This window comes from Pieris rapae, chromosome 19, assembly GCF_905147795.1.
Source record: "Pieris rapae chromosome 19, ilPieRapa1.1, whole genome shotgun sequence".
Lineage (NCBI taxonomy): Eukaryota > Metazoa > Arthropoda > Insecta > Lepidoptera > Pieridae > Pieris > Pieris rapae.
The window spans coordinates 373,846-399,022 of record NC_059527.1 but is presented as its reverse complement, the minus strand read 5'-3'; the positions used below and the strand labels follow the sequence as shown (position 1 = coordinate 399,022).

At 34.2% G+C, this 25,177-nt stretch overlaps 1 protein-coding gene across 2 annotated transcripts in view; it reads right to left on the bottom strand.

The window, feature by feature from the left end:
* The window catches only part of LOC110997890 (protein vestigial), a 34,618-nt gene extending 9,441 nt beyond the window's left edge, over positions 1-25,177 (bottom strand). The window contains exons 1-4 of one of the 2 annotated variants that reach the window (XM_045632390.1): positions 24,993-25,177; positions 14,550-14,787; positions 9,267-9,537; positions 8,727-8,888 (exon numbers count right to left, since the gene is read on the bottom strand). In XM_045632390.1, the coding sequence (XP_045488346.1) occupies positions 8,727-8,888; positions 9,267-9,537; positions 14,550-14,657 (541 nt within the window). In that variant the 5' untranslated portion in view covers positions 14,658-14,787; positions 24,993-25,177. The remainder of the gene's footprint in view (positions 1-8,726; positions 8,889-9,266; positions 9,538-14,549; positions 14,788-24,992) is intronic. The other variant, XM_045632389.1, reaches the window with a different exon arrangement.

The window sequence follows — 25,177 nt, the reverse complement described above, 5'->3', positions numbered from 1 at the left end:
TCAAGACATATTTGATACGATGCTAGACTTGTCCTATACACTATACGTATCTAATAATCTTAATAGGTGACCATATCTTAATCATTAAGAACAAATAAAAAATATCATACACCCTTTTTCTCAGTTTCCTCCACCTAAGCAATGTCTATTGCTGACAAATTTAATTCTGAAAACGTAATTATTGCGTAAAAAGCAATTTAACGAGGCGTCCATCTCAACTAATGAAGTAAATAACATGTCATGCGTGACATCCCTTTAACTACGTGCGAAAAACTATAAAAAATATCTAAGAGTTTCTTGCTTCCGTTTCTATGAATCTTTTCTTTTGTGTTAATTGTCCACGTCATAACTAATGTTGTATCTGTTACTTTTGAACGTGGCGCCTAAATGGATCTTGGCTTCAGATTGCGTTCGTTAACTTTTATTTTATAGACAAGTAGTATCTGACACGTCATGGATATTGTTTGAGATAAAATAAAATAAAAATAAAATACGTTTATTTTGGAACATAAGATCTTCTAGGTATCACTTATTCCACGTCAATCAATTCGAACTTGTAGGCATCCCTACTCATCGGCAAAGACAGAGGGTGTAGGCCGAGAGAAAAAGCCGGCGTAAAAAACTCTCGGTACTCTTTTAAAAAAGCAAATCATCAAACAATATTTAAAACAAATATATCAAAGTAATTAGAGGCAGCCTGCCCAGCACTAGTCCCAGGCCCTTTTATCAACTAGATAATCAATAACTTTATAGTAAGCCTTTTTACACAGCTTTTCTTTAATACATTTCTTAAATTTATTAAAAGGCAGAGATAAAAGAGCCTCTGGGATTTTATTAAAGAAGAGTATCCCTTTCCCCAAAAAAGAATTACTAACTTTACATAGTCTAGTACGGGGAAATTGCAGCCTGCGTTTGTTCCGAGTATTGACATTGTGCGTATGTTCTAATCTAGTATATTTATCACTATTTTTGTATACAAACATAATATTTTCATAAATATATTGCGAGGGAAAGGTAAGTATATTAATTTCCTTGAATTTATCTCTGAGAGATTCCCTACATTTTAAATTATAGATTGCACGAATAGCCCTCTTCTGCAGAATGAAAACAGATTCGACATCAGCAGCGTGACCCCATAACAATAAGCCATAAGTCATTAAGCTATGAAAGTAACTAAAATAAACAAGTTTAGCTGTATCGACATCAGTCAGTGAGCGAATTTTTTTAACCGCGTAAGCTGCAGAACTAAGTCTCTTCGCCAATCCGTTGATATGAGGGGACCACTGAAGTTTTGAATCCAAGGTGATCCCAAGAAATACAGTTGTATCATCCAGATTCAATTCCTCATTATTTATAATTGGTCTAGTACCCATAACCCTCGCATTTCTTGCACAAAATTTAATGCATTTCGTTTTTTTAGCATTAAGCAGAAGGTTATTCATACTAAACCAATGGACAATCGAAGAGAGAGCGTTGTTCACATCGTCAAAATTGGTCATTTGTCTTTTGATTTTAAAAATCAAGGACGTATCATCTGCAAACAAAACTATCTGATGTTTTTTCTCTACCATGAAAGGTAGATCATTTATATAAACAAGAAAGAGGAAAGGGCCAAGAATTGAGCCCTGTGGTACCCCCATATCAACTGCCGACCCAGAGGACATCTTACCATTCACTTCGACCTTCTGAGTTCTACCATGTAAGTACGAAGTCAGAAGATTCAGTGCGGTATTCTTGATGCCATAGTGGCGGAGTTTCCCGATTAAGGTCTCGTGTTGGACACAATCAAATGCTTTGGATAAGTCGCAGAAAACACCCAAGGCGTCATGCGACTCCTCCCAAGCCTTAACTATATATCTATATAACTCAACGCCGGCAACGGCTGTCGAGCGACCCTTGGTAAAACCGAACTGATTATTGTGTAATAATTTGTTTGCGTTAAAATGACTTACAAGTTGATTTAATATAGTTTTTTCAAAGATTTTACTACAGGTAGGTAGTACGGAAATAGGTCTAAAGTTACTGGGGTCGGACATATTACCTGCTTTAAATAAAGGAATTACTTTACTATGTTTCATAAGATCGGGAAACTCCCCACTTTCGATACAATTGTTGAAAATTATAGCTAGATGGGGGGGGGGGGCAATTATATCAATTATGCTACTAATTATTTTTACAGAAATACCCCAAAGATCGGTAGTGTTCTTAATATCAATAGTTCTAAATATTCTAACTATATCGTCGGCACCAATGGGTCGGAATGTAAAACTGACCTTGCGCTCGTTTACATTATCTTTGAGCAGCGATTCAGCGAGAGCGGGAGACGATTTGAGAGACTTGGTAGTCGAAATTGGAATGTCAGAAAAGTACTTATCAAAAACAGTCGCTATCTCTTCGTTAGATTTGATTATAGTGTTACCGACACATAGTTCGATGTCACGATTGCGATCTTTGACTCTTCCAGTTTCACTATCAATTATCTTCCAAGTCATTTTAGTTATATAGATAGAAGAGATATAAGATATACCGGGTTCCTTACGATGTTTGCCTTAGCCGAGCAAGTGCTTATTGCGAATGGGAATACAAATTGTATTAGTGCAAATCCGTGATTCGAACGCGTGACCTCGATGACAAGACTACTCCGGCACCGGATACAATTTACCTAGTGACATTACAAGAAGGCTAGGTTTAGGGTTTAATTTATACATTTATTATTTAGACAATATATCATATACCACTCTGCACACGAGACCATCAATATAAATAATGAATCGACAATAATTAAAAAAAATCTTTTTTTAATACTTATATTATAATAAACATAAAAAAGTTGTAAGCTATCTACAATGATAATCAAATACAGTGTAAACTTTGGTGTTGCTCGATTTCATATCTAACTTCCTAATCGACGAAATTACTCGGCTAGGTCCATAGTCCATACAATGTTCCGTTTTACTTCATGCCACGACAACATGAAAAGAACCGAATAATACTATTTGTTACATATATGTAACAAATAGTATTAAGTTGACTTTGTTCTTTTCAAAAAAATAAACAGGCTTTTATTTATTTTATATAATCCCGTAAATAAATAAATAACTCTCTTAAAAGCAAAAAATTGTACTGTATTGCTATATAGTCTTAGCCAGTAATACACATTACATTTATATACTGATCGATTCAGATAAGTCTAATTCTAGAATATTAAGTACTAATTAAGAGCGGAGAAAAGTAAACCCAGTGCGGGAATTGCATAGAAGCCGAGTCGATCGTGTAAAAAGCAAAAGAATGGCGACTGCGGCCGGATTGTTTCGTTGTGGTAAAAATAAACACTATTAGGTATAGAACGAGTTGACACTATACAGAGATGAGATAAGAGATCAAAGGCGAGTCTCTGTTCCGATGGGACAATAAAATAAGGCTGCGTTCTCGGAATGTGAGCCGTGGGAGCGCCCGCACGGACATAATGCGCCTTCTACCTAAATCACATTTAGGAATTTATAGAACCTATTTACTTTGGGTTATAGGTATAATCCACGTACATACAAAGGTCCTCTTTTTGTCTAGCATCTAAAAATATTCACAATTGAGGTAAATTTTTTGGAGTTTTGAATTGCGTTGAAACATTCTTTGTATAGGAAGTGATTTTGAAAAACTTTTTACTTAACGGAATATCGAATGAATCAGCAATATTTTCCAAATTCATTCTACTAAAACCAACCTAGTAGTTCAGGCACTTCTCATTCGAATTCTTTGCGATTTTAACGGATTGAACACAGCTTATCCAGAGCTGGATATATTCGGTAGTGGGCTGATTGGTTTTACAGAAAGCATTGTTGAGTGCCTTTCTCGAACATACTTCGCTGTTTTGCTGATGATTTTTTTTCCGCTTTATGTATCAAACAATTTCTGGTAATTTTATTTTATTGTATGCTTATCTTAATAAATGGTTTAATTGTAGTTTTTAATATTTTAATTTCAATTTTTGTAAAACTTATGTTTACATTAATTGTCATACATTTTAGATGGAAGATTTTGTAAAATAAACAGTAGCTTTAGTACTATGTATAATGTCGTAAACTTAACAGATAAATAAATAATAAATAAAACTAAGTACATAGATAAATAGACACAAAACCACTGTGTGTGTACACTCATTCAACGGACTGAAGAAAATACTAAAAGAAACAACATAAAGTTTCAGTTGCTAACGAATTCGTATCGCTCCGCATTCCATATCGCAAATATCAAAACATCGGAACCTTTCTCGGAAGCTAATTACAAGTACACGGAATCAAAGCAAGGCATCTAAAGCGGAATACTGTTAAATTGTTAAGACAAAAGAAGGAATTGCAATGTTTTAGTAATGTATTCGCACCGAATAGTATCACGAACACTCCCGTCATTAGCGGCCGGCAGTTTGGCTTTTTTCCGTCCGGCACATTCGGCACAAAACTTGACAAAGCCGAGAGTGCTAAGTTTTTGCCGGGCGGCTCCTTTGGTCCGCGTTTAAGTAATGGGCCCTTTTTCGATCTAATCGCAGCTATGTCCTCCACATACGACCTACTTTTTAATCGGGACCGGTCGCATTGCGTCATTGTGGCCATTTTGCGAATCAAACATGAGGAATTTAAATCTTAGAAATGAAGTTGATTGGCAGAAAATCTGAGAAAAATGAAATTATTCTGATGTACAAGTTAATTTTTGGAGCCCAAATTTACTATTTCATATTCCTTATACAGTGAAGTAGACTATGAACTACTGGTTCGAACGAGTCCGACTTTAATTCAATAAACTCAACGGGGTAAGGCTGAACGAGCACAATACGCAGGCAAATGAAGTGTCCCGCCCGTGTTATAACTATGTAGGTACCAGGTAGCTATAACTTCGAAGGGTGTGGTTGTACCGAGGGAGGCTCTATTCCCGCAATTAAAGCGGAGTTTAATTAAGGCAGACTGATTTATCTAGTGGGTTATTCCCGGGAACATCGCTTCTACGAAGTACTTCTACTTTTTGCGAGCGGTTCGCGGTATTGTGATGGACGGGAGGGAAAACGAGTCCTGAGCGTAGCAACTTAGCACTTTCCGCTCTGTGCTGTTTTTATATTATTGTCGTTAAAGCAATTCTAAAAGATGTTATATCTACTTTTAAAGTTTTTCATTGGCAAAGCTACTATATTTGATGGCACATTAAGGTACATACGTATCAATGATATTTATTTTTTAGAAGCGTCATGATATAAAGCGCTTGAAAACAATGTTATCAAGCGCTTTTTCTCCGAAGTAGGTTCAATGCTTAGTCCAAAGAACAGGGCGAGCCAGGTGTGATCGATACTCGGAATCACTGGCCGCATAGGTACTTTACATTCTAAAGTCTGAACTCTTCACACACTCTGTGCTCCTAGTAGATTTAACGAAGCCTGATTTTGCTTAGCAAAAGCAAAGTTGCAATTAATTAATGTAATAATCATATTAAAATTAAAGCGTACCTACCAACTTGAAGGTGGATCTTATTTGGATATTATATAAACTCAATATTATATTATATGTATATATATATGTATTCCTTACGGTAAAGGGGTTTGATAGATAGAATACCTCTCACTCATATGTCAAATTACGATTTGTAATTTAGGCAATACTTAAAATATGTATAACAAATATGCATATACAAAGTAATTGCGTCGTTATAGAGGAGTAAATAATATTAATATATAAATAACTCTGATGTACCTACCTACTTGTACGATACAACTTCAAATTAATTAAACGATTGAAAAGTAATTTGATTTGGCGATAATTTATTACCAGGGGGAGAGTTTACCGCGTCTTCAGACGTGGACCGAATACCAAACACCAATCAGGAATATGTAACAAAAGTCTTATTTTTATATATTATATTATACAGTGAGCGATTTTATCATATAAAATAGATATATTTCTAAATACATTTTAGAAATATATCTATTTTATATGATAAAATGTTTAATAAATAACCCCGTAGTGTAATTTTTAACTGTAATTAAATCATATTCAGTAGCGAATTTATTTGCCTTTTTTTTGGGGCAAACGGGAAAGAGGATCACCTAATGTCATATCGCCGATCATGGGTGGTCAATTGCCAGAGGGTAAATTCGCTAAGGCGTTTCCGGCTTTGTAAGAATTGGTACGCACTTTTCTTGACGGACCCTAAGTCGAATTGGTTCGGAAATATTTCAGCGGGTAGTTGGTTCCACATTTCTCGGCAAAAACTGCCGTAAACTGCCGTTGTGGATCGATGGACGTCGAGGTGAGACGGTTGGAATTTCGTATCTCAACGTCCGATGATTAAACTCAGCTGCCTATCTTCCAACGGTTCACGTACATAAACGTACAACAATTGCTGAATCAATATAACGCAATAAGCGATATTATACCAAAATCTTCCTATAAATATGGAATTAATACAAAGAATGTCGCGCCACGGATATAATTACCTACGGCCAATTAGTAATGTAATCATAATCAACCTTATATGGGCAATGACCATACACAATCACATTATACATTGAGCAAGTAGAAACGTGCCTTGGTTGCATATAGTATATATATTACTTCTGTTAACACAGTATTTAATTCTGGCCGTTCGAAGTTGGAATGTCAAAAGACAAAACAATGGCGCGTGTTTGCTTGGACCAAAGACACTGTTGACCAATCATGATTGGGCGAATTGTGCTATCGTGATTAATTCTACCCTACCAACAGTCTTCTTACTGTTTATTTTCATCTGAGGTTTTAAAAAAACCGGTCTTCTTACAGTCCGCTTTCTAACCCTGTTAATAGATTGACCAGTTGCAACTTTAATTTGTACTTCGGTCGTTATATAATATATATTGCAGAATAGATCACATTAATTTATTAACTAAATTGTTCTTTGTAATTTTTTATGATTATTCCTTCAATAGTTGTTATATAAGTGTAACCTGTTGTAGATGCATCCAGTGTGTTTGTATTTGTTTTGTTTTTGACTATGTTTTTATTAAGGATGTCTCTGTTTGGTTTCCCAATAAATAAATAAATAAATAAATAAATAGTAGGAGTAGTATCTCTATAACATTATATATACTATACATAACAATTATATATACAATTTAAAAAAGTACAAAAGCAATAAGTTACATATTGATAACGGCGTAATTATAAAGCTTTAAGATTTTGACAAAGCTAGATTCACATGAAAGACTTTATTAAAACCATTGATATGATTGTTTTTGATGTCGGTATATTTATTCTATTACTTAAAACATATAATCAATATTTCGGATATTCGTAAAAGTGCTTAGAACGAGTGGAGAAAATATTGTTTTATTATTTATGTACACTCAAGATTTTTCCTTCCCAAATAAAGTTAAAAGGGATACATATAATAATTATTGTTAATATGAATGATATGTTAAATTGATTTTCTACAACACTAAATAACTTAAACTAAGGTAATGTTAACAGTCTAGTTAATGATAATGCTAGTAGAGTTCTAATGTTTTGACACTGTGTTCGTATGTCATTTATGTCACACTCATAAAGACGACCGAAATATTGTGACACCAAATAACAAACATTGCACGTGCTAAGTTTATACAATACGTATCAACACGTTTCATTTACACTCAGTGAACCACAAAAGTGCGAGTAAAAGCTAGTAATAATACGTAATATTCGTGTGAAGCGATTGATCCTGTATGTTTATTGCATGATGTATTGTTTTTGTAAGCCGTAAAGTTGCGCGACACCTGCGGAATAATATTATGGCTGCCGTCACGCGTGAGAGTCATAATATCACGCACAATCGCCTATAACTTTTCATGTATGAATGGCGCAAAATCCATATTTTCTTTTTGTTTTACCGATAACTCGGTGTGATTGAGTCTGGGTATATTTGCAAGAACGGCCTAGTGTCTTCAGCGACTTTCATTCCTGACGTCGAAATCGACGGCGTGTGCACAAGATAGTGATCACCTACTTGCCTATAATCATATGATTGACATATGATCATAAAACAGATGCAGAAATCTGATACCCAGACCTAAAAAGGTTGTAGTGCCACTGATTTAACAAATATTTGCATAAGTTAATAACCATTACAAAGATGTTAAGCAGCACCATAATTTAACGTGGCGTGGTTATATTATAGGAAGTCAATAGTGTTCTTGTTCTTTTCAAGTCTGTATTCAAAGAAATTTGTACTTGTTTCTCATTTAAATATTAAATGAATCTATCTATAGTTTCTATCTGTTTTTGCTTTTAGGTGGATTAGTACTATTAATTTACATTTGGCGGGAAAATAATATCGAGAAGAAGTGACGAAACATGGAGTATACTAAACATATAATTACAAGAGCCGTCTTCTAGAATACGGAAACGGGACCAAATATGTATTAAGTTGTATCCAACAGAAAGAATTTATCTTTCTGTTGGATACAGACCAGGAGCATTAAGTACATATTATATGGTCAAATAGTCTACCGCCGAGATGGAGCAGAATAGCCAGGATAGGTCGGGCTAGAATAGGAGAGACCTATGTCAGAAGAAAACCTTACCATAAATCTGGTTGTTAAAAAAATTATTAGCTTCTTTGTTTGTAAATAACGATCAGAGGCTATATTTATTTAATTTGCCAAAAGAAATATATTGAAGAATGCAATCGACTTTAGTTAGGATAAATAGTATAAATTCGAGAATTGTATTTACCTTTTGGTTTGTCAATAGAAAGGGCCCTGGCGAAGTGTTCGTCGACGACGGCCGCGACGTCGCCAGAGTAGTGCGTGAAGACAACGCAGTTGGCGCTGACGTACTGCGCACGTGCACGCCCACTCGCCCCACATTCCCCCTCCGACTCGGATGAGCCGCCGCCTAATATATTAGTAAAATAATTATAAGGTTTTACATATTTCATCTTAAGACACTGTTATAAATTTTATTAAAAACTACAGAATTTATATAATTTTTTTTTATTTAAGCAGATCGTTGATATGGTTATTATTGTGTTAGTATTACAATATTGTCCAAAATATTATAGTTGTGCGTTATTAATTTATTTATTAAAGTTCACCACATAATGCTATATCCACAGTATAGGTATGTTACAAACTATGTTTTCTAAAATGTATGACAACTCTACTATAAATTTTTCCAACGTTTAAAAATTTAAATACAATAAAAATTACTAACAAAATAGGTCGGCTTTAAAGTTAATTACATCATAAAATTAAAAAGGACAACTGAGCTTACCATCGGCGCTAGCTCGTCCTTCTTCCTCCTTAGTTCGCAACCTTGGCGAATGGGCATGATGCGCGTGCAAATGGGCTGAGTGCGTTGGATGGGCCGTGTGAGTCGCGTGTGCTGTATGGGCCGCATGGGCTGCGTGGGCTGTGTGGGCCGTATGCAGCCCATGAGCATGTGGCGGCGAGGCGGGCGAGTGCGCACCGGAAGACGCCGAGCCCGTACTAAGCGCACCGGCAGCGCTGTAGTCCCCCGCATTGGTTGCACTTTGGACGTTCAACTTAAAAAAAAATATTATTATCAAAAAAATCCTCAGAAAAGGGCCTCAGATTTATATATCCTATGTGCAAATTTAACATTAGCTCTAATAGTAAATATTGGGCCTATTGTATTGGGCTACACGGCCGGGGATCGAACCTACAAGAATTTTCAGTCTATTTACGCATTAGTGGCTCGTACAGTGAAGGAAACCTCCGAGAGGAAACTGGCCTTAGACTAAGACAGTCACCATCATGGCACGGAAAGGCTGATTATTATATATGTACTTGCTTATAAACATAGTGGTTCTAGCGCCACTGGGTGAGTTATTAAAGTAAATTGTAGTTTTACTGTATGCATATATTTATAACATACCTGATGTTAATAAATGTTTCGATTAAAGAAGGAAAAGACTTATATTACATAATATAGGAAAAACTATAACAAGAAATCGTGATATATCAATACTAATGTTCACATCAATTATTTCCTCAATCACTTGTAAAGCTCTAGTCCATAGGGCTGCCATTGATTCACTTATGCCATTTTAACGGGAAAGTTATAAACTTGGATTTAAAACATATTTTGACGATTTTTCGAGATTTGAAAATATAGCCGAGCAATAATGGCGCTGCTGTCAGCTGCCAATGTCATTATGTCACAGAGTTCATAAATTAACAACGTCAAAGTTGTGACAGTTCATACCGTTAATATTTGTGGTTTACTCGATTTGATAATATTACTAGATTACAGATTAACAGACTGTTTGATAGTCTGTAATAATATAAATTTCATAGCCGCTTTCCTATATCACGATTTAAACAATGTTGTTGGGTATTAAGTGCAAACAGATAAAAAATAACTAATTGTCTAAGGTATTTATCTAATTAAACTGATAAGCCAAAGCGTTTTACGATTGTTTCACTGTTTCAACATAATTACGGACGATACAGTAACCGCCATTACAGCTCATTTTGACAAATTTCTAGAACAGAATAACGTATTACCGTGTCGCGAAAATATTATGACGCTGGTGAAACTGAGATATATTATTATTACTCTTTATTTTGTTTTTAAGCTGTCGCATTAACGTTTATGATTATTTTGTAAAATTACAATCTAAACTAAAACTTATTATTAATTAACTATCTTTATGGCAGTTGCTTTCTACTTCAAAAAAGTTAAATTAGGTAAACGAGTAGATATTATTAACATTGTGCACAAAATACTTTCCGTAGAATAAAGTCTTATGGATTTTTTTATAACAAAATTACAGCCAAATTTCAACCAAGTAAATAAAACATACAAAACAATAAAACAGGCATAGTAGTTCTCCAGGGCAAGTGAATATTATCCTACATTTAAATTGATTTAACTAAACCCACGATTTATTTACATACAGATAATAAATTAATTCATAGTGGTCGTTTATCAATAGAACGCAAGGAGTACTAAAACGTATATATGTATTATGAAAATATCCAATGGATTTTTATATTTCACAGGCTGGAGGCTTTTTTTGTTTCATAGAACGGGCAGGAGGTTCACCTGATGTTAAGTGATGCCAGAGGGCTCCCGAGTGTGTTGCCGGCCTTTTAAGAATTGCTACGCTCTTTTCTTGAAGGAAAAAATAAAAACAGAGCGTGTATTCAATTTAAAAACTAAACGCAGCCCTAAAGGCTCTTCATACAATATTAATATAGAGTAATATTTTCTCAGGCGAACCTTACCGCTCTAATGTCAAGGCCTATTTAATTATTGCAGATGTAATGCGACAGTGCCCTAATGCGGGAATTACACAACGAATAAAATATCGTTAATTAAGTACCTACATAAATCGTATGCTTCAAGAGTTGATTTATGTTATGGCGAATTAAAAAGCGCAAATTATGGAGTAAGGCTAGTGTCAGTGGCTGCAGCGTGCGACTCTTATACCTGAGGTCGTAGGTTCGATCCTGCGTTTGCACTAATGGACTTTCTTTATATGTGCATATTTGAAATTCACTCGAACGGTGAAGGAAATAGTAAGGAATAATTCTTAAAAGGCCGGCAACGCACTCGCGAGCCCTCTGGCATTGAGGGTGTCCATGGGCGGCGGTATCACTTAACATCAGGTGAGCCTCCTGCCCGTTTGCCCCCTGTTCTATAAAAAAAAAAAAAAAAAAAAGGAAACCGAGGTGAATTAGATCCAAAAAGTCTTCAGAAGGATACAGTTACAGAAATCTGATGCCCGCACCAAAAAAGGCTGTTGGCCATTGATATTTTTTATATTTTTAAGCTGGTGTAAGTCCTAGAGTAATTACTGTTTTATAGGCAGGATTGGTAATAATGAATACTTGTAGTGGTAATAACTATGATAAGCTGGACAATTCCAGTAGCCTTCGTGATTATATAGAATACATTTGATATCCATGACTAGTTTAGTAGATTTTATTTATTTATTTTGTAGTGCAGCAAACATAATTTATATACAACAGAAACCATAGGTGGACTAATTTTCCGCAATTAGACTCAAATTTGGCACGTTTTGCGTACCAAAACATATAAACAAAAACATAGAAACTAAAGATATAGCCAAAGATGGTATACATAATAACGAAAAGCAAAATTATTTAATAAGTACGTATTACCTAATTCAGCTGTGCTGTGTGATGGTGTGAAAGTGAGGGGTGTATGTGGGGTGTGTTCATGATACAATTGATTTAGCGCTACATTCTCAATTAAGCATATTCCACGATAGCTTAAATAAGTCGAAGCTTTAATATATAGTAGGTATGTTCAGAGACAAGGGAAAAATACTGAAATTTTGAATGGCTATGTTACCACTCATAAATAAATAACAAGGCATAATAAGTGTATGTTAAATAGGAATATAAATTGTGTAAATCGACACTTAGTTATGAGTTATGAGATAAATAATACGCGCGAACAAATCTTGGTATAATTCCTTAACAATAATTTATTATACTACAGACAAGAGCGGACTAATTCCTAAAGGCCGACAACGCACTAGAGAGCTTTCTGGCAATGTCAGTTTCCATGGGCGGCGGTATTACTTAACATCAGATGAGCCTCCGTTTACATCAAAAAGACAAAATTAAATAAAACTCAACTTTCGTTTTAGAAATTTACTTTTTTGTAATTTGAATCAAACCTGGTACTTTATTATTAATTTGATCATGTAAAAATATATCTATAGAATTATTGTAATTTAAAATATAATTCAAAACCTAATTGTATGTAGATAAATTTGCATCAATGACTGGAAAAATATGTGAACAAAATCATCTTCGTATAACTGTAGGTACTGTGGTATATATGTATGTATAATAAAATCTTATAAGTAGGTACTACAAGTACCTACTCAGGAATAAAAACTAAAACAGACTTCAGCCAGTCTTACCATGCCTGTCATGAATGTGTCATGTTCGGATACAGAATTATGGAATTTTAACCTATCTTTTCATATTAAATTTAATGTACTTTACATTTCAAAAATAAAATGAAAGGTAGCCTTTAAGATGTGGTGCTGGAGGCGTATAATAAGAATACCCTGGACTGCGAAGAGCACCAAAACATCGATCCTGCCCCAACCCCACATAGGCAGTCTACTACAACAACAACAACAACAAAATATCTTTATTCATGTAGGTAAACAAGTACACTTATGAACGTCAAAAAAAATTAAATTAATTGTAAATTTACTACAAGTTCGCAAGTCAAGGGAGGTTACTGTCTACCATATGACGAATTTTAAGAGAAATTATCTCTTATTTCAGCTATACATTGCACAGAAAGAACTTAGAGAAACTCATCGTAGTTGGTAACACAGAAAGTAAAAGATCGCTTCCTTGTTCACCAACCAGATGGATGGATATTTTCTGTCCCTTTGTAAGTGAATTGGTGACCCGTCAGTGTCATAAATGTATCACATGGAAAGCTGCATACTTCAGCTATTATATGTCAGTAATATTTAGGTATTCAAAACGTAGGCAGCAATTTAAAAATACAATTGTAGTTACTAGTACAAAATATTAAATACATTTATTAAAATGTTAATTTTGAAACTGGAAAAAATACTTTATAATTTTATTAGTTTTGAGTAAAACCTTTATCGTAACAGGTGGCGGTTATCTGTGAATCTCGGTATCAGGTATCACAGCTAATGAGCTTATCTTTATAGTCTAGGCATAAAGGTGCGACCCACTTTACTCTGTTTTCACTTTCATATGTCAAAGACTTTAAATTGAATTAAATTCCAGAATTTAGTGCCTTTAAGGATCAGAAGAACAGTGACTTACTATTAATTGGAAAATATACACATAATCTATTTAATATATTATATAATAAGTATAATTTAAGCAAACAAAATTTTGTTCAAGGTCGAGAAATGATACAAAGACCAAATTATTAAAATATAATTAAAAACAAATTTCCACGCGTTTAAAATATTCTGTAGAAAGGTTTTAGTAACTTTAAGAAACTAACAGAATCCTGTCTTCATTCCGATTAGAAATTTAAAATATGTGCTCTTATGAAGTAAATGTCGGCATAAATTCTAGCTACAATCAATGGCAATCTTTGTCTTATTCAACGAGAAGACTACAAAATATAGTTTATAATGAATATTTAATTTGTGTATTATATAATCAAATAAATAGACAGTAACGACTATTGTGTTACCTTAAAAAGCTCATTTAAGTATTTAAAATAGTACTACTTGATATCCATATTGGATTCTTGTATGCAAATGAGTATGTAAATCGCGAATTCTTTACGCGCGAACATGACTAATATGACCGTTTTGTCTTACGAGACTTACAAATTATTGATACATGAACAATGCCTCGGTAGCGGAAGCTATCTAGTTCTTAGCCACGTTTTCTAGTAAATAAAAATGTTCTTTTAACTTTTAACGATTATATATGGTTTAAATTACATAGTTATATTACGGTTTATCTGCTGTAAAAATGTACTAATTTTAGGTTCTACTGTAAAACAACTTATAAACTATTAGTAGAAGTGGATACTGACCCGATCGTACTGAAAGTGCGGCGCGTGATGGAATGATCTGGCGGCGCCGCGGCCGTACAAGTAGGGGTAGTACGCGCCGTACATCACCTCGGGGCAGCTCACCGCCATCCCGCCCGCGCCGCGCGCCCCATGCCCCCACTACCCGCACCCTACTGACCGTGCCCGCTAACAGCTCGTGCCCCACACACAATGACCGTGCCCCTGTGTTGGCGCAACGCGCTCTGGCGCGTACGCTTATCTGGAAGTTAAACAGATGGTTAGGAAAACAAGTCGATATAGAACCGCTATTGTTCCCTCTTAGTCACTGAAAGCCCAAAAATACAACATAGCTTTTTATTTAATAAAAGTTTAACAAAACTTATTATTTTAAGTAATTTGAATAATTTAATATTTAATTCGTGATATACTCCTATGTTTATGCAATGTAATACAGACAATAGACATGTTCATTTCTAGAGTGGTATCCCGAAAAAAAGCCATCATACGAAACCAGGCTCTTGGCTCACTTTAAGATGATGTCATTTCATTGCCCCAACCTAGATACCCCAGGTAACCCACCATTCCATTATACCTCCTTTCCGAAGAACACCTTTTGGTCAATGCTCACCGATGTCTAGATATAGAATTCTCATAAAGGATCTAAAATCTGGATATCCATAGGTGCTCAATTTTGTTTTGCTTAATATTCTTCGTGTATGTATATAATAATAATAATAATAATAATAATAATAATAATAGCCTTTATTCAGATAATTTACATTATATATTTTATACATTTAAACAAATTTTCATTTTAATCTAATTCAGGTGCATCTGTGTGCCCTTTTTTGGCAAAGGCCTCCTCCAAATCCCGCCATTCCTCTCTACACTGTGCCACTCTCTGCCATGTACCACCTGCCGTTTCTTTAATGTGGTCAATCCACCTTCTCAGTTGTCTCCCTCTTTTGCGCTTGCTGTACCTTGGGCACCAGTTAAGCAGTTTTTTGCTCCACTTTTCTGTACCTCTTGCGATGTGTCCCACCCATTTCCACTTTAGCTTCTTGATCGTTGTTGTAACATCTGTTACCTTAGTTATTTTCCTTAATACTGTATTCTTTATTTTGTCTCTTCTTGTTTTCCCTATCATACATCGTTCCATCGCTCTTTGACACACCTGTAGCTTTGTATACTGCGCTTTAGTAGGCGCCCAAGTTTGTGATCCATATGGTAGTACAGGTAGTACATAAGTATTGAAGACCTTTCTTTTAATTACCATGCTTGTTTTCTTATTTTTCATGACTTCTTTAAGCGCCCAAAAGCTCTTCCATGCTTTTGCTATTCTTGTGTCGATTTCTTTTGTTGTTGAATCGGTCATAGATATTGTCTGCCCGAGGTACAAGTACTCATCTACGTATTCTATAATATTGTTATTTAACAGTACTTTTTCCTTTCTGGAATTCGTCATTACTTTGGTTTTCTCGGTATTCATTTTCAGACCGACAAACCTACTTTCTGTGTCAAGGTCTGAGACCATCTTCTCCAGTTCATCGCGTGTTGAGGCAAATAGAATTAGGTCGTCTGCAAACCTTAAGTGGTTCAATCTTTCGCCGTTTATCATTAGTCCGTACTTATCCCAACTTAGTTTTTTGAAAATTTCCTCCAGAACAGCTGAAAACAGTTTAGGTGATAGAGGGTCTCCCTGTCCCACTCCCCGTTCAATATTTATAATCCCTCCTAATTTATCCATTTTTATTCTAGTTTTTCCATTTTTATATATATTCCTGATTATTTTTATATATTTATTGTTTATCCCCTGACTTTGCAAGGCTTGCCATATTTTTTCATGTTCCAGAGAGTCAAACGCCTTAGAATAATCAACAAAGCATAGGTAGATTGGGAGATTATATTCTTTGCTTTTTTCTAAGATTTGCCTTACTACGAAGATATGGTCTATTGTCGAATATCCACTCCGGAAACCTGCCTGCTCTATAGGTTGGTTGTCATCTAAGATTTTACCAAGTCTATGTAGAATTATTTTAGCGAAGACTTTGTATATATTCGTTATAGAGCTTATGGGCCTGTAGTTGTTGATGTCACTCTTGTCTCCTTTTTTGTGTATAAGTGTTATCGTCGAGTTTGCCCATTGTTCCGGTATTGATTCCGTTCTAACTATCTCATTAAAGAGAACGGTGAAAGTAGGTACCAATACTTCCTTTAGACTTATCAAAAGCTCGTTGGTGACGTAATCTGGACCCGGTGATTTGTCCTTTTTCAGGGTCTCGATAGCCCTTTCTACCTCCCTTGGCAATATATCAGGTACCTCTTCTCCATCTTCTAGCGTCGTTTCTTTCTTTCTGCTTGTTTGGGTAGAGTATAGTTGTTTGTAGAAATCTGTCGCCGTTGAGACAATATCCGGGCGTTTGGTTATTTTATATCCTCTTTTGTTATTTATATTTGGGATCCAGTTAATATTAGTTTTTAGTTCTTTGACAGCTTTCTTGATGCCACCAGTTTTGTTTATGTACCGTTCAAGTGTGTCTAATCTTAGTTTTTGTATGTCTTGCCTAAGTGATAATTTAATTTGTTTACTAAGCTTCGTTATTTCTACTCTGATCGATTTCGTTTTATTCTCCAATTTAATTAATTCCTGCCTTTGCTTAAGGAGTAAGGACGTCTCGTCTGATACCGAATGCCACTTGTTTCTATTTGGAGGCACTCTGTTTGAGCTGTAAGTTATGGCTTCTAAAACATTGTTGTATTTTTCTTGTACTGATAATTCTTCCAAGTTTAGTTGGATTAAATGTTCTTTTATTTCGCTGATATTACCGATAAGGTGTTTTGATTCGCTTGTCCTAGCTTTAAAAGGTCTAGTCTTATCTAATTTTATTTTTAGATTAGCTCTGACCATACGGTGGTTAGTATTGAAGTTTAGATTCTTAAGAATTGTACAGTCGCTGAACATGTTAGCCCTATTTGTGAGAATAAAATCGATTTCATTTTTATAGAGTCCGTTTGGTGAAATCCATGTCCATCTATTTGACGGTCTTTTTTTGTACATACTATTTAGAACCTTTAAATTATTTTCGTATGCTAATTCTATAAGTTTAGTTCCATTCCTGTTTCTTTTCCCTGTACAGTAAGGGCCTAGTATAATTTCTTCTCCTTTTCTTCTCTTACCTAGTTGAGCATTATAATCTCCCATAACAATGAGATTTTTATGTGTATAATTTAATATAGCTCTTCTAAGATCTGCGTAGAAGGAATCTACATCGGCGTTACTGGCTTGTTCCGTAGGGCTGTAAATCTGTACTATAGACCATTTTGCGTTCGATTGTGGCATTGTAATGTTCAGAATAGCAATTCGTTCAGATATTCCCAAGAACTCCTCGATATTCTTTTTAAGTTCTTTTTTTATAAGAAATCCGACTCCATATTTGCCTGATGTTTCGCCTTTAAAATAAAATACAAAATTACCGTGGTCTTCTATTTCTTCTCCTAGTCTCCGAACTTCGCTAAGGCCTATAATGGACCAGTGAATTTTTTCAATTGCTAATATTAGCTCAGTAAGGCTTTCTTCCTTTCTTAGAGTGAGAGTATTAATTGTTGCAATATACAGGTGCTGATTGTCTTTTTGGCGATTGATTATTTTGAGGGAATTATTTTTTATTTTGGGATTTGAAGGGTAATAGTCTTTTTCCCCCACGGTGACCAGCCGGCTTGGGAGAGGTGTAGGGGGCGCTTGTAATTGTTATTGACATGCTGTAGATTCTTCTAGAGCGAGACGTTTGGAGTTTGTTTTTTTTGTCAAGTAGTTGTCTATGTGATTGTTTTTATATAATTTTTTCGCTGCTTTTCTTGTTGTATCGGATTCGCAGTTGTCTTCTTTCGACTCTGGTGACGTTGACTGGTTTCTCTTCTTTTTTCCTGGTCTTGACCTTTCAGAGACAGTGTTTGGATTTTTTAAATAAATAATTTTATCGTACTTTAGAATCGCTAGTCTGCCCTTTTCTCTCTTATGTATATAATATTTGTCTATAAATATTTGTCACATAACACTGTTGTCACATAACTACAAACTACAGTGTAGTTTGTAGTTCTTTTACCAATGTATCAATGTGCCGAGCGTTGGCAAGATTTTATTAAAAAAAATAAAGCTGTTTATACATATTTAAGAAATAATAAAGCAAAATGGAAAAGTCAAGTAAGTTCTATAGCTATATTATTTTATTTATCTATAACCCACCCATATGTTAAATGGAACTAAAACATGAATTGAGATTGCCAATTTAAAGCTTCAATCAACAAAGTGCTCAAACGCAAACCACAATTTAAAAATTTATCTACGAATGAACGTCGATTGTAGATAAATATTATGTGCTTCTGTCATGCTATTTGTTATTTTCGTAAGTGAATGTTTTTTTACTCTTATCAATGGTTCCATATGTTACAACAGCGCCTCCATTCTGCTTTTGTATGCAAATGTAATTGAACATTCATCATCAAAAACTTTCTCAGTTTTAATATAAATGTTTACCGACGATAGTACCTATCATGTTTGATACCGGTAAAAAGCTGCTATAGAAACAAATACTTTATAATATTCCTTATATATTCGTATACTTTATAATATTCGTTTTTCCAGTGGAAAACACATGGTGTTTGAGTCAGGACGTTTTTGATCTAGTGGAAAACTTACAATCAAGTCCTAGATCAATGGTGTGCTTGATAAATGCCGTCGAATTTTTGGGTCTTAGGCAAGCCGGTTTCCTCACGATGTTTTGCTTTACCGTTTCAGAGAATTTTTACATGCGCACATACCAAGAAAGCTCATGCGCAACCGGGGATCTGAACTTGCATTCTCAGGTATAAGAGTCGGACGTTGAATCCACTAGGCCACAACTGCTCTAATTTAACTGTTCTAATTATTATTATGACGATAAATATGACATTTGCATGCCTATTTTTTCGCAATTGCGTTTTTTCATAATTCATCAATCTCAATGCACCACTTTCTTCGCAATAAGCCGATTGATTATTATTAGTAAAATACGACTTCGCGCGTATAACCTACTAAGAAATCACGTGACAGATAAAAAATCTGATTATATTATCCTTAACCTGTCACGCCATTGGTTTTATTATCTCAAACATATTATTATTCTTACACTGTATTATGAGATTATTAATTATATTGAATTATTGTTAATTAATAAGAAAAAGTAACTTAACCTCGTCAGTTCTGCCAAGTATTAAGTAATTTACATCACAATGGCAGTTTGAAAGCTGACAGTATATTTAAGCTGGAATTATCAAGTATTACACAGAAAATGTTATGTGATATTAGAAATTTTCAATATTTTAATAATCTCTAATCAAATTAGTGAACTTGATGTGACAGTTTCTTTCTAAAGAGTACGAAATGTTAAAGGGAGTAAATAATATACATAGTAAATACGGTCTTGCATTAATAGCAGTATTTAAATAAATGACTACAATTTATTTGAATACAACTATGTCAGCTAACTTATATTTATTCAAAGACTACATAACCCAAATTAATATTTATTTTAGGAAGCACTCACCATTAGCGAATTGACAAGTAACATTCACAAACATTCATTTGTTTTACGTCTTCTGTTTAAGCAAATTTACCAACAAAACAGCATATTTATTTACTCATATTTAGCTAACAGTTAATCCTACAATACTTTGTATTTACGAATTGCATAACGAATGCATTTTTACATTAGACCTACCCAAGATTTACGATGCAGACTGAGAATTAGATTTAATTATTAAGATTAATTAAAAGTAAACGCTCCGTTTTGCGATGTTTTCTATAAAATAACTGGTTTCTGGACGACCTTAAAAAGTCCAATAAGAATAACCAGTACTGCACAGCGAGTGAGGGTTCTGCGTTAACTATTTATATAATTAGCTACTTTTAACTGTGTAACATATGGAAGCAGTGCTGCAAGGTTGTATACAGTATCTTCGAACATAAATAAATCTATAATTAAAAATAAATATACGAAATCGATACCTTTAATTGCTTGTGCTAATAGAACCTATAATATAATAATAATTGAATTCTATGTGATGTAAGGCTTTTAGAAGCTCCTAATGAGGTTTAAGTTTTTATTTAGTTTTAGTTATTTTTTTTACTTTTTTCATTGCTTGTTTAATTTTGTCCTTTGTTAGCTTGGTTAGGTTCCAATATAATTGATGTGTATGTATGTAAAATTTGTGATGTAATATTTTCTTGTATAATTTTATGCGTATACATTGTTTTAGCACTTACATATATTTATAAATAAATAAATAAATATATGTCAGATACTTCCTAAGTTTATGTGTAGGTGACACAGAAAAGCTAGTTTGATATATGCGATGTTGTACAACACACAATTAAAAAGAGAAATGAAGTCTACCATCTTCACATTTGAAGGATTAAGAGAATCTCGATTCCTGAACCCTAAAAACGAATGGACAGTTAAAGCAGTTTACTTAACTGGTCGAACAAGTTGACATATGGTTATACTTGTACGGCAAACGACTTGGGAGAAATTAAAAAACTGAGAAAATGGTAAATAATTAACTTTTGTTTGGTACTTTTCATTTGTTTTGGTTTAATGCATTTCTTAAGATTAATTTTATTGTGACGTTTCAGCCTTTTGAGGCAAAGTCTATGAAAAAGAGCGTTGCGGCCAAGGCATACCTTTATTTAGGTCTGGGCCTCAGATTTCTGAGTATCTTTCGTCATCGTTTGTTAATCTAATAAGCAGTAGGTGATCCTGCTTCCTGTGCCTGACACACTCGGCTTTTTGGGTGTAAGATATTCCGGTTTCCTTACGATATTATCCACCACCGTTCGTTCAAAATGAATAATTCTAATGTGAAATGCGCACATAAAAATAAAGTCCATTAGTGTACAGATGGGAATCGAACCTAGATCTCACATCAGAGTCTAGCAATTCGTTACACTAGGCTGAATGTGTCTCTTTTAATAAATATTCCTACTATTTCCACAAAATTCAAGAGATTGTATTCAAGTTAGTTCTGGGTTATTTGGATCTGTAAAGAATTCCATCATCAGACGTAAAAGCAGAATATAAAATTCATAAAAATTCAAAGTAGGTACCATTTTGATGTCCGCCATTCAATAACTGAACGACTACTCGGGCTTTTGCGATGTTCTTCAAAACTTTAGGATCCTCCAGGAAAAAGGAATTCCTAACGTCTAAATGCACTCGCGAGCTATCTTTATGTATAGGCGGTGGTGTCACTTAACACCTGACAAGTCTCCTCATGCTCGTTTGCCCTCGACTTATAAGAAAATATATGGTTAAGTTTATTAAACTGCTAATTAATCTGTGATACGCCGAGTGTTTTAACATCTACGTACATTTAAGTAATTATTAATTGTATAAATTAAACTTTTTTATTTGTAACTGTATATGAGATCCGTTAGCTATGATAACAACAGTTTTCTACAGTATGCACATTAGTTTTGATTAAGTTTGAAGACGGCAAATGTTTTAGGCCCTTTTCCACTTTAGATCTTAAATGACAATACAGTTCGGAGCATGTTTCATGATGAAAATATCTTATAAAGCTCCTTCAGACGAATTTCAAGTGTTATAGATTAGATGCCAAACTTTATCAAAAGTTCAGACTTTTCTACTATCAGTAGTGGTATATTCATTAATTCCGTCGGAAGACCAGGCATGATTGGACTTCACTTTAGGCTTCGTGTGCTCTAAATATCTACTTATCTATTTGAAGAAGGTATGGAGTAGATACAATAAAACAATTTTTGATTAAAATCATTGTGTTTGTATTTTTAAGTTTAAACGTTTTTATAATATTGTCTCACATTTAAGTTACAATTAAGTAGTGTTGGCCTACTTAATTGTAACTTAAATGTGGTCATAGGCTCAATCCCTGGCTGTGCACTTTGGTGAAGGTGAGTGAGGAAACCAGCTTGCCTTAGACCCAAAAAGTCGACGGCGTGTGTCAGGCTGATCACCTACTTGCCTATTAGTTTGATGATCATGAAACTGGTACAGAAAATGAGACCGAGACCTAAATAAGTTATAGCAGCACTGATTTTATTAAAGTTATAATTTACAGATTAAATGTAGCTTTCATTAGATATTTGTCGGGAATACTTACCTATCCCACTGTGAGTACGTGTTGAATAGAAATATTAGATATATCTATAGTAAATAATATATATTAGATATATTTAAGCATGTATTTAAGATATTTATTTTTAAATTGAAATATAAGTTTGATGTCCTTTACATGAAATGTTGCTTTTAGGATTAAACCAATTACAAATAACAGTCACACTTTTTAGGAACCAAAAACTACTATAATCTTCACATAGGCAAAGACATAGCTACCTATACATTGTCTGTAGCCGTAGATGACATCTGAATCTGTCAGACCTAGTAGCCACAGATACAAGTCAAGTTTACTTAATCATATGTATTTAGAAACATAGTTCTTGTCTAATTTCGTAAACTGGTTTCTTAATTACAGATCTTTTTTACTTATTTGTGGGCAGGCCAAATGGACAAGTACCTACCGATGGACCCGCAGGCTCCCAGTGGATATACAGAAAGGCCAGTGTAGGGCCTACTGGAAGAAAAAAGAGAAGGCCTACATCCAGAAATGAATCAATAAAGAGGCTGATGATGATGACAGATAATAATAATAATAATAATGCATTTATCGCAAAACCATATAAAACCACATGATGAATTTTGAAAGTGTATACCTACTATAAAATAGAAATAAGAAAGAGAAAAGAAAGGAGAATATAAATTCAACTAGTAGGTAGTTATTTTATTTATAAACAAATAAACTAAACGTAATAATAATAAATAATGTAATTTATATGGGTTGCCGATTTCAATTACAAGGGGAAAACTTCCAGGGTTTCTGAATAAAAATATAATTGATGGAATTGAACATAGTGCGTGCTAAGACTACTTGCCTACTTACTTGCTTGCCTTTACGCTGAGTGTGACTCTGTTATGTCAAAAACCTATAAGATTAGAAATGGTAAAACTAGTCAGTCAAATTTTTTATTTAATTAATACTAGCTGACCCGGCTAGTCTAGTCGAATAATATAGAGTTAACATCAATTAACTTAAGCCTTAAGGATTTTATTTTTCAAATAAGTACAGAAAATATGTTTTACTGGCCTCTTCTCTCTAGCGCCAATATTGTGATACATGCATGCATGATGAGAAAACACATGTCTTTGATCAATATCAAAGCCTGGTTATGCTCATTTACCTCAAGATCGGAATTTCTTGAACTGGCACGAATTCGTTGTAAAATAATGCGCAGTTTTGTTACCGCAATATGTTGTTTGCATTCGTAAAATTGATTAATTAAGTTATTGTTATTTGATAAGATAATCCAACATTTTACTTATTACATTTACCGCAATTCGGACTAGAGAAGATGCCACCAAAAAAGAGATAACTAACATCTGTCCGGCCGATCTTGAGTTGTAAGTGGTATAATTAACACGATTCTGTTATACATATTTAGACTTCAAAACGGTGATTTTATTTTAGACCGCTCTAAACTATCAATTATCCTTACGAATTGTATTATTAACAAGTTAATGAAACGAAACCATTCGATGCACCCGTTTCGTTACAAATACGACCATTATATTTTTGAAATTAATCAATTTTAACTATTTCAAAAACAATTTCTTGGAGTCAAAAGTCCGGTTTTAATTTAAAATCGATAAGAACTTTGTATTTAGGTACTTTGACGGTCTAAGCTTTTTGAGTTGGCTGTTATAAGTTGTTTAAAAGACCCTTTTATTTTATTCGTTTAGCTCAAAGTCGTTAAGTCGATACCTGCTCATATAATTCCGATAAGAATCCGATAGGAGTTGATTTATTTATTCGACAAGTTATCATTCATTGCGATAGAATCTTCGATGTTTCGCTAATATTTGTCTGTGTTATGTTAGTTACTGGAATGTTAAAGACTTTTAAAAATAAATAATAATTTCAAGAAAAGTTTTACTTTGATTTAGACGAAATAGAATCGTTATTTCTAAAGTTATAAAATCAGAGAAATAAACAAAACTGTTATTTAATCATAAGTAACATAACTTGGCCAGTGAAAGGTGATTAATGTTGTAAAATTATAAAATGGCCAAGCTGTATTTGAATCAGACATAGGAAAAACCTAACTCAAGCATTTTTTTGTATCTGTTACTTCCATTAAATATTGAGAAAAACGGACTCACTTATAAAAATATTAACAACCAATTAGGTAAATAGGCAGCCTATTTAACAAGTAAAAACTCTGTTTACCTCCTATAATCGTCCGTTAATTGCGGAAATATATGAACCTGCCTACTTAGCATAGGAAAGTATTTTCGATGTCATTACTAATTAGCATCATGCAGGTGCTTGTCGTACCTTAAAATTAAAATCCACACTTAACTAACAATCCATTACCTTAAAAGTTAAGTAAATCACTTAGTCATAGGTCACTACACTGTCACAATCACTTCACTGGGTCACCGATCAGGATTCAGGGGTCACTTCGCGCAGTATCGGATCGCTAAGCACGGAGCATACGACGCAAAGAATGCGTTCAAAGC